Here is an 11,214-nt window from a genome sequence, read left to right as displayed (position 1 = left end):
TGTGTGTGTGTGTGTGTGTCTCAGAGAGAGAGAAAGAGAGAGAGAGTGTGTGCGTGTGTGTGTGTCAGTAACGGCGATAAGCGCCTTTTAGCCCCGCCAAGTTTGTGTGGCTGCAAAAGCCCTGATAACAAGACATCTCCTGGCCCTTTCTTCCACACTCCACATCTCAGGTTCATGACCCCAACGCTCTTCCAGAACGGGATCAGTTCATGAGCTTCAGATCCACGACTTGGACTCACTAGAACAGTAGTCTTACTGACAGCTAGTACCTCCCTGCCTGCTCTCTCTCTCTCTCGCTCTCCATCTCTCTCTCTCTCTCTCCATCTCTCTCTCTCTCCCTCATCTTTAGATCAGTTACTGTGGTACCACATAGAGGGTATGTGTGCTCAGACCCAGATGGAGGCTGCCCACAGCTCTGTATCAAAATCGTCTCTCCATGGCAATTATCCTAATGCTAGCGGACACTTTCATTCGGCCTAAATACTTGGGAAGGAGATCACAACCCCTTGTTCAGACCTTTTCTCTCCCCCTTGTAAAAACAATTATCATTTTATTTTGTTTTATTCTCTTTTACAAGGGTTGGGACGGGTCCAAAAAAACAAAAAAAACGTGGAATGAGATGGTGTATTATTCGCCAAGTGAAGGAACATGTGGAGGCAGTTTAAAGATAAATGGTTCAGTGGAACGCAAAATATCAAAAAGAGCTATTTATAGGAAATACATTTTAATGCTCATCGTTACCATATTTCATCCTGTCAAGGAGTTACATTTACAGCTTCACCAAGGATTTACCATGGCTTCATTATGCCTACGCATTTATATAGTAGATTATATTTATTAAAGAGATGTATTTGTTTATTCATTCATCAAAACCATTTCAAATTCCTACTGTAATAGTATGGAGGAAAATACAACAGCCATATAAAAAAAGCTGACATTGATGTGAGGAGAACGGGGGAAAAAAGACTGAAATGACCCCCCGTTTAAGTTTAATAGCCTCAAATTCCCTGCAACTACATTCCAATGGTGTAATTCAATATTTCATTCCAACCAGAGGTGGGCAGAGGACGCTCAAGATAAATAAAGTAAAGTAAAGCACCATGACCCCAACCTTGTTCGCCTTCAAAATATCGTTTTCCTTTTTTTCCCCACCAAATCTAATAAAGCCAGCCAAAATGGTTTGTTTTTGTCCTCCGTGTGCTTTGCATTGTGTCAGAGAAAGTGCATCTGTCCATTCCATTCCCCACGCCCAAAGAGGTCAGAGGTAACAGTTGATCTTGCCTCATAAAAACAAAAGAATGTTACTCTTCCAGTCATGATTTCAGTGTTATGTCCTGGTCAGAGTACGGTTTGACGTCCTCATCTATGACAAAGTTTAGTCCTCAACATGATTCTGAAACAAAACTCAACGACTACTAGAGCCAAAAGAACATAGTATTCTGCTGCATCATTTACTGGATTTTGAATTGCCACTCCCTAGAAAGGCAGTTCACAAAACTGATGGAATCTTAGAACAAGTGTCATAGTCCAATTCCATATTGGAAAGGTGAAACCCCCTGTCCAATTTACTTCTGAATATGTAGGTCCTGAACTGTGAACAGATTATGCTCTATTATGAACAAATGATCATCTACATATGGTCTTAGAAGTACCAGTACTGCTACTTAATAAAGGAAAAGAGAAGTTTTGGTTCATCCTAAAACAGTAAGGCATCATAGCGCAGGCCAGGGAACTAGGATGACGTCCAGATGGCCAGAGTCGCTATCACAACAGAACGCCAGCCATGCCCACACAAAACACAACAGGCAATCGCAGACAGTTCGAGACACCCTTCTCTCTCTTGCTGTGTGTGTGTGTGTGTGTGTGTGTGTGTGTGTGTGTGTGTGTGTGTGTGTGTGTGTGTGTGTGTGTGTGTGTGTGTGTGTGTGTGTGTGTGTGTGTGTGTGTGTGTGTGTGTGTGTGTGTGTGTGTGTGTGTGTGTGTGTGTGCTTGTCTTTCTGTCTGATCTTGTTTCAGTAAAAAAAAAGCTTTGCCCTCAGTGTGTGTGTGTGTGTGTGTGTGTGTGTGTGTGTGTGTGTGTGTGTGTGTGTGTGTGTGTGTGTGTGTGTGTGTGTGTGTGTGTGTGTGTGTGTGTGTGTGTGTGTGTGTGTGTGTGTGTGTCTGTCTGTCTGTCTGATCCTGTTTCAGTAAAAAAAGATTCACCCTCAGTTTGAAAAGACTGCAGCTACCGGCCTACTGCTGTACACACCACAGAGAGCCAACCCTGACATCAACTCCTCCTCACCTCCTGTGATGTTTTTCTCCCGCATCCATCGACATCCTCCTCAGTAAACTAACTGAAAGGCTCAGCTATCTAGGAATGTCCCAGAATTATAGTGTGCGTGTGCGTGTGCGTGTGCGTGAACGTGAACGTGTGCGCGTGCGTACCACTGGGAGTAACACACAGCCTTTCTTGTCTATGATCTCCATAAATAGCATACCTTGGTCGGGTGGGATGGGTTGGGATGGGTACAGACTGTTTTTTTGTGTGTGTACTGAATGGGGAGTATAGGGGGTTGTGTGGGGGGTCGGAGAATTGAGAAGCTGCCCAGAGTTTTGTTTCACTAACCTTTGGCCCACTCTCTCCATTAATAACCCCCAGTAAGGCTTGGGAGAGGACAGGGGAGAGGGGAAGGCTCGTTTGTCTTCATTAAAAAGAGGAGACGTGCGTTTGCTGTCTTGCCCCCACCCTCCCCCACGCCCCCATCCCATCCCCACCTTTCTCCCATTCCTTCCAGCCGCCCATCCTACAGTCCATAGCTACTCCTGCTCTCTCCTCATGTTCGCTCCTTCTCTCCTCTGTCATGTCTCATCACCCCCTCCCGTCTGTCTCGGTAGCACCTACTTATTGTCTCCATCCTACTATTCCTCCCACCTCGCTCCTAAATACGAAGTGATGAACTACACTTAAGGGAATAGAGCGGATTCTGTGTGGACCAGATTCCTTATGTCAGTGACGTCAGTTAGAGCTTTAGCACGTGTTACTGCCACTATAAATCATGACGTGTCATGACGTCAACTTCAAGCACACGATATTGAGTCAACATTATTTTATAATAGACATCTGCACATAGAAATACATACATTTAGACCATGAATTTACAACAAAACATCTCAGCATCTTCAAACCACATGGTAAATCTTAAAATATTATGTTGTTCCTGGCTCTCTGCGATATCATATATTTATGAAAATTGGAAAACAAGTCGAAGATGCAGCAGCCAAAAATAGAATGGAATGAAATTGTTTGAGATAATGTCACAAGCTATTTCAGATTATTCATTCCTCCGCCCTATAGATTGTTTTTTAAAAGGTAATTGACCACCTTCCAGTTTAAAACATTTGCTATTACTTTGTAGATTCTCTCTGTAGATCTTCTGTAGTTGGACATGCCTGTCACAATGGCTGTCCATACAATTTTTAGTTGAAAAGAAATGAAATGAAATGACTCAAATCATATCTTCTAGTCTAGTTATGTGCCAACACAATAGCTACAGTAATTGCCACATAACATTTGACAACCATTAAGTTGTATAGCCAAAAGACACATAAGGCTGAGCTTCCATCTAAACCAGCGCAGTTCAAGAGGAGGACAGTGCTGCTTGCACTTACCCTCCACTTGTGTTGTTGTGGAAGACAATGATAAATTCTTACCATTTAATTTGATTGTAATTATTCATCGTGTGTTTGTTGTGTGGTACATGAACGACGGAACAGGACCAAAAAAAAACAAAAACAAAGCATAACATACTCACACAGGCGCTTTTTGCAAATTGTCCTTACTTTTTCCATAACTTATCTTCATTTGATCGGTCTCATTTAGTTCCTGTGTTGATTTAGTCCCATAGAATGACCAAATAAATCAAGAAATGGCCTCACGGTTTGAAAACCTCTGTAAACATACGCGCATTCTGCCGTAATGAAGTGGGATAGACCACATTCAATATTTCTACTAGGCCTACTTGTACGAGATTCAGCCCAGTCATGTGGCATGACTACATTTATCATGCAGTCTATGCCTCTATACGCAAACCTTAAATGACCCCACAGTAAGTATAGTTGCTACACAGAGATGGCGTGCTTTGAGCGGGTGCTTCCATAGAATTTCTCTAGCAAATGGTAGAAAAGTATACAGTTGGTGAAGTCACACTGGCTGCACACCAAATAGATAATGGATGGGTATGAAGGTGGATGATGTTTTGATGATCAAGATAGGTTAGACATTTGACAGGGAGAGAGAGAGAGAGAGAGGACAGACTTGTGTCTCCTTGCAAACCATATTTGTCATAATAATAAGGCCAGTTTTTAATTGTACTTTTACCTTCTCCCCCCACAGAGGCACCAGTCCAAGATTACACAAGAAGAAACAAATGAGGGGTGCTGTAGCTCAGTGGGCTAAGATACCATACCATAAACCTGGGGACCTGCATTTGGATCCCAGTGGAGTCCCTTGTCTCTTCTCTCTCCCATTCATTTCCTGCCATTCTCTCTCACTTTCCCACCACAATAAAGGCATAATAAGCAAGAGAAAAACTGCTATGTGCTCCTTACTTCCGTACACACTTTTTTTTCTTTAACTTATTTCTCACCTTTTATTTTCTTTTTTACTTTACTTCTTTAATTCTTAAGATGTAGAGCTGATGACCCCATCATCATTTCACTACAATACCATGTATGTGACAAATAAAATTACTTGAACTTGAACTTACCTTGTTACCTAATCTACCTGACCAATGAATTGTACACTCGATTAGATCAGCTTTTGCTGTATAAAAATTAGAGATGCACCGGATCCTGATTTTTAGGATACCGGATATCGGATCCTACATAAGGGTTGAAACACATAGCCTACTCGCACACATGGGCCCTTTTTATTACGTTGGCTCAAACTATTTTTTAGACTCATTGGCTTACTGCCACACTGCCTGCAACAGCCGCTTCCAAACGGCTTTCACTCCATTCAGCGAATGGGGTTGTGAAAGACTGACTGAAAAGCCTAGGCTACGTAAAAACTAGAGATGCACCAGATCAGATACCGGATCCACTGCTTAAGATCCTGCCGGACCCAGATCCTGTGAAAAACCCTATTATCCTGCCGGATCCGGAACCAGATCTTGGATCCGGTGCAGCTCTAGTTAAAAATATGATGGGATTTTACTTTCCACAGCCAGGATTTGCAAAAGTGTGATAGGCCACAGCTGCTGTATTCTCTCAGGATCGTAGAAATAAAGGCTTTTTTACTTACAAAGCAATGTGTCTTGGTAACACTTTGTTTAGACTTGTGTCACTTGTGTCGGTCTTCCCAGTTTTTGAAACTGTCTTATCCTGTATCTTAGTTACCATTGGTGACAAGGAAATCTGATGCAGACCGACCCTGATGTTGCTATGCATCCTCCTGCCTCAAACCCTTCACATAAACTCCAGCCAGTAGCCTGGTTGCCCTACATTGGTGGCAAGGAAGTCTGACACAGACCAAGTATCCCTGATGTCGCTGGCTGGGCGCATCAGAGCCACGCACAGCCTGACAGGACTGTCTGCTGTTGGGCCAACGTGTACAGAAGCCTGGCCATTTCCATACCCAGCGGTGCGATAAGGCAGCCCGACCAGGCGCGATGCAAATGCAGGGCCACGCTCCACATCCCTGGCTGTGACAACTTTGGCTGTTTTAAGTGGCCCGCCTGCGCCAGGGTTTGTTAACGATGCCTCCAGCCCACGACAGTGTCCCTGCTGCCCCTGATGTTTTTCGTCCTATTTTTAACCTCCTTCCGTATGAGACAAGGACTTGAAAGAACACCCTATCGGCCACAGCCATCGCTTGCAAATAATTCATGTAAGGGAAGGGCTTTTTTCGGTCATTAATGACGGCTTGTGTGTATGCAGATGGTAGGTTTTTTTGGTGTTGGTGTGCGTGTGTGCATCATGCACTTTGGCACGCTATGTTGTTTGCGCCTGTGGCCCTGATTGTTACCAGTGAGGAAGAAGACCCGGAGAGGAGCAGAGAGGGACAGTGACCCAGACGCTCACCTGCTGTGACCCGGGCCATGTTTAGTGCACTGCCAGGGGAAATGGGAAGTATAGAGTGAAAGTAAATACACTTAAGCCAGCAGCCGGAGCGAAGAGCAGCCTCAAAAATCCACATGCACGCACGCACGCACACACACACGTTCAGAGAAATTCATGGGGCATGCTATATTTACATTGAGTGATTTAGATTTATGCTATATTTCTATTTATTTCTATTTCTATAAACTCAACACAATCAGGTTGCCTCCATTCTTGTAGGAAAAAGTTTTGCAGTCGCCTTGACCGATATTGTTAAAACTATGTGCTTGATAATGAAATACAACTGAACTCGTGCTACCTCCACTGTGCAGAAGACCTGGTATTTTGAATGAAGAACAACAGCATGGCAAACAGAAGGTTGGAATTGTGCCGTGTCATGTGCTGTAGAAATCTCTTTCTAGGTTTGATGTTTCTCCATTCAAAATCTAAAAAAAAAGACAAATGTACAAATTGAGATCCTGACATTTCCCTTGAAAGCCAAATACCCCTACTGTTAACCTGCTGTTTGTGAAGTGTATATTTACAAATGTGGTTAGTGTTTAGTCTTGATAGATGGAACTTTTGACCTTTCCTCTCGCATGTTTGCTTCTACAGTGCAGACACACCCCAAACAAAATTGGTTTGATGACAGGTGTGCATCGAAATGATCCTTGAGGTAGGAGATAATACACACTCGAGAATGCTTCAGACATAAAATGCTGACAAGACAGGAATAACTGAGCTACAATGAGGGGATGTGCAGAACTGTAATACAGCATGTGCTGAGACAAATGGGCATTCGGGAGTCGGGACCAGGTTTTTCTATGTGTGACACTAGCATGACCTCAGGATGCTGCAGCTGAAGCAGTGTTTCTAGTCGAATGCAATGTTGATCTAGCCCTACAACAGTAGGATATGGCTTAGAACTTTGACCTTGCAGTGAAAAGCTAAAAGTGAACACGGCTAGTGTATATAGTGTGACTTCAGGTCTCCTAGATCACTCAAACATTGGCGCGCGCGCGCGCGCGAGAGAGAGAGAGAGAGAGAGAGAGAGAGAGAGAGAGAGAGAGAGAGAGAGAGAGAGAGAGAGAGAGAGAGAGAGAGAGAGAGAGAGAGAGAGAGAGAGAGAGATTGTGTTTTAAGTATAGCACATTGCGTGACATTTACTGTTTAACTGAGTGTTCTTTTGCCCAGCTCCAACCATCTTCGGAGCAGATTTTGATGACTCTTCAAACAGCACACTTGTGCTACACATCATTCTAGAATGGATCTGAGAAAGGCTGTTTCAGCAACTGCAAATATACTTGCATACAGGATAATTTCTATGCAAAATCTGTTGCACTGACAAAGAAACTTGTAGCGGACAGAAATTACAGCTGCAGAAAAACTCTCAAGCCTCCCAAAACTGAAAACCACTAAATAATGCGTCGACATAAACTGTGCCAGGTTACTTACTGTAATCACAAAAATGGCATTAAAACAGAACATTAGCTTAATGAGAGATTGCCTTTATTGTCCCAGAGGGAGAGGTCATACACGTGTGGTAACCTGGTGTATAAGAGTACTGTACCTTGAAACGGAGTGCAATGACTCAGCATTAAAAAGTATAAAATGCAATGAAGCCCAACGCTGATGACAGATCCGTATAATACTTAAAGACGGAAAAGGTGTAAATATCCTCTTTGCAATTAGCTGTCCTGACTAATGCCTCTTTTCCATTGCCGGTTTTCTGGTGGGTCTACAGCTTGACAGAGCGCGACTCGCCCGCCACTTTTTCCTTTACGATTGAGTTGTGTGGTGCCTATTCGAAAAGCAAAAAGTGGCGGCTGAGTTGCGCTGTGTTGAGCTGTAGGCCTACCAGAAAAACGGGCAGTGGAAAAGAGGCAATAGTGATTCTTATTAACATTCTACTGCACCTCTGTTTTACTGTATTTGTTTTACATTTGCTCAATTTCAGGAAAAACACAAAATGCAGCAACCGAAATGAGGGAAGGACTCTAGAAGGAATCGCTTGTTTCCAGGCTGGCAGAGCAGCTTTCCCGACCTACAAAAAAAAGCCCCGGCCGCGCTCAAGTGAACCCAAAAGGGGATTGTTGTGCCCACTCTAGTCAACACATGCAGGGCTTTACCACCCAGGGAAAGGGCACGGTGCTGCCTCTCAACAACGAGGGGGGTGTTGGAGCGTGTTGGAGAGTGGGCACTCGCTGTGGTCTGGTCACACCTCACACACAGCGGGGCCGAGACCTGTTGTCACAACAGATATGCAGAGTTTCCCCATTGTAAGATACTCACAAAGGATAAGCATCTATGAGGAGACACATTGAACACTAGAGTTGCTCTTCGGTTTCCAATGTTTGTGAACTAGGTGAGGACTGCGAATGGCAGATTTGGGGTTGTGAGGAGGTGGGGTACCATTCTGTTTCAGAGGAACCCAGTGTCATTTAGCCTGCTCAGCCACCCAGCATACAGTAGCTCTCTCTACAACACAGAGTCCAATGTGGGTGGTCCAGGGGTCAAATGAGGTAGGCTAGGGGAAACTGAAAATGAATATGCACACAGATGCAGCCGAGAAACAGGGATGCCCTCAAGTGCAAAAAGAGAGGTTTTGATTATGTCTTTGAACTTCATAATGATTAAAAGTGAATACACTCTGAAGCTGAGCATGATTAGTTTGTGTGACGGGTCAAAACAGCTCTCTCTTTTGTGACGGGCCTGACAGCTCTCTCTGACTTAAAACACCAGATTGACTGTTAAAAGTGTATGCAGGTACTGTGCCTGACTGTACGTCTTCTCAGCCGCTCTCTCACTCACACTTTCAATGACACAAAAAACATTGTTCATAGGTTTAGTTGATTTATTCAGTATTGCTCTTGGCCATTTTAAGCTTTATTAGTATTGCAAAGTTATTCATTAGTGGTTTAACGTAACAAAAGGGCATAGTGCAGCGGTGTCAGTTAACAGAACGTCCCAATAAAACCAATGGGAGATCTCCATTCACTTGGACGCTTTATCAAAAAAAAAAAAAGCTAAAGATGAACATATAAACACATAAACAAACACAGAAGTTCAATCATGTGTCTTTTTCTCAAATAAAACCTCAGTCATTAGTTGGCGTTCCAAATATGGATGGGGCGGGGGGCAGACAGAGACAGACAAACAATTAATCCTTTAAAATCTGGAAGTTTTCCCTTTAAAGCTGTCAAGAGAATTACTAGACTTATCTTCCCTTTCGTATTTCTCAACTAACCTGTATCCCTTTTGCCTGGGGCGTAGTTATGTCAGATTTGTAACATTTTTCAATAAGTAACACAAAACACATCAAGTGGACATGACCTTCTTTGACCTCTAAATTCCCTACATCTCGAAACCACTCAGATCCTGTATTGCACCCATCAACCAGAAAAGGATTAAAATAAGATAGGAAAATGAATGCTCAATACTTTTGTACAAATGTAATGTTTAACTGCAGCTGAAAAGTGCACTGACACTATATTTCTCGCATGCACACACGCACGCACACACAGGTGCATGCACACACACACTCTCTCTCTCTCCAGGTCTCCAGCTCTCTCGCTAACACACACGCACGCCCATGCACACATACACACTAATGTAAATGGAAGAAAAGACTAGACCCTTTGTATCCAGTGGCTGCACTAAACTGTTTCACAATGTAATCAAAAAAGTGTCGAAAACAGTAGAGTTATACATCCTACACTTGTAAATTGCAAAACCTGCTAAGGCATGTCCAGCACAACAAAAGGAATTAAGGCTCAACGTGAAGGCTATAATGGCACTCGGCTTTCTTTATGAGTTCAAAACTCTATCGCCAATGAAAAATATACCTTCTCCATCTGTGGCCCGCTAAAAGCTTCCTATGGTTATCTTGGCTAGCGCCTACAATCAGTTTTGAGTGTTCCAGTTCAACCAGGCAAGAAAACTCGGGAGCGATGACCACAGGGGGCAATAAGGCGACCGATACTTTGCGCAGTCAAATCACTCGATCCTATACAAACACAAGTCTTTCAACAGTTGTAAAAACACACGCGCGCACACACACAGGCATCAGTAACTCTATGGTACCACCCCGACAGCGTTGAATGTGCAATGAATGGGCGAAAATATTCTCCAGCATCTTGTGAACGCTCTCTTTCCGTGGGGGGCCGGGGGAGACACGGCAATGGCACAGTCTGCATTCCCAACCAACTCTGCTGTGGACTGAGTCGATGGGGAGTGATATGGCATCCATATGCCTGGGGCCAATCCTACAACAAGATGTGGATTCGATGGGAGGTGGACGTGTGGACATAATGGCAAAGTGGAAGACAGAAACTGCCTTATAAATTGGCTTATAATGACTTTATGTCTCATATAACATGAAACTTATGAGGGGGAAAAAGATGACATTATGAGGCAAGTGGCACATTATCAGAATATAGTAAATATACTTATAATAATAAAAATGAACATCTCTGAGGGTTCCGTGACTAGGGAGCTGTACTGTACATTGGGATGGGAAGCACATGTTGCAAATCTAGGAGGGCATACTTTAAGTGACCAATGAGGAGAGGCAAATAAGCATCAGCTGACGGGCAACAGCCAATAGCAAGACATTCTCAGGACTGGTGGGAGGAGATGAGGTTCCTCAGCTGCTTCACCACAGTGTCGATCAGCTTCTGTTTGTCGCGCTCGTTCTTTCGGAACTGGGAGAACATGTTGTTCTTCCGGCTCGTGTCCTTCATCCTACAGGAAAGAAACACAGAGGTCAGTTAACAGATTTGATTAGTAAGCATCATAGGTAGAGTGTTTCACAGATAATGATACGGAGACAATACAAAATGGCCTGATCGAGCCGCTGTGACCGATTAGCCTGTCTGAGACGTCAAAGGTGAAATGGAACATGGCTGCATCTTCTTGGCTGTTAGGGCTGTTAGGCCCTCCGCACATAGGAGGCCCTCATTCTTTTCCCACTGATGTACACATCTGACCCTGCTACAGAGATGCTTACAATTACAGTCTCTTGTCAGTCTTATTGATCAAGTCATGAATGGATTGGATGTGTCAATCTGTGTGTGTGACTATCGGCCTGTCTGTTGTTGTAAAGTAGAGGTGAGTGGAGTAACATTTATTAAT

The 11,214-nt window shown here is 43.7% G+C and overlaps 1 protein-coding gene across 2 annotated transcripts in view; it reads right to left on the bottom strand.

Annotated features, from left to right (window-relative positions):
* Positions 1-8,921: 8,921 nt before the first annotated feature.
* Positions 8,922-11,214, bottom strand: part of exoc6b (exocyst complex component 6B) — a 111,027-nt gene continuing 108,734 nt past the window's right edge. For both annotated transcript variants that reach the window (XM_063187350.1, XM_063187351.1), the window contains one exon: positions 8,922-10,824. In XM_063187350.1, coding sequence (XP_063043420.1) covers positions 10,698-10,824 — 127 coding nt within the window. In that variant the 3' untranslated portion in view covers positions 8,922-10,697. The remainder of the gene's footprint in view (positions 10,825-11,214) is intronic.

The sequence above is a fragment of the Engraulis encrasicolus genome, chromosome 21, assembly GCF_034702125.1.
Source record: "Engraulis encrasicolus isolate BLACKSEA-1 chromosome 21, IST_EnEncr_1.0, whole genome shotgun sequence".
Taxonomy (NCBI): domain Eukaryota; kingdom Metazoa; phylum Chordata; class Actinopteri; order Clupeiformes; family Engraulidae; genus Engraulis; species Engraulis encrasicolus.
Note: the sequence above shows the minus strand (reverse complement) of the source record. Positions and strands in the feature narration are given on the sequence as shown.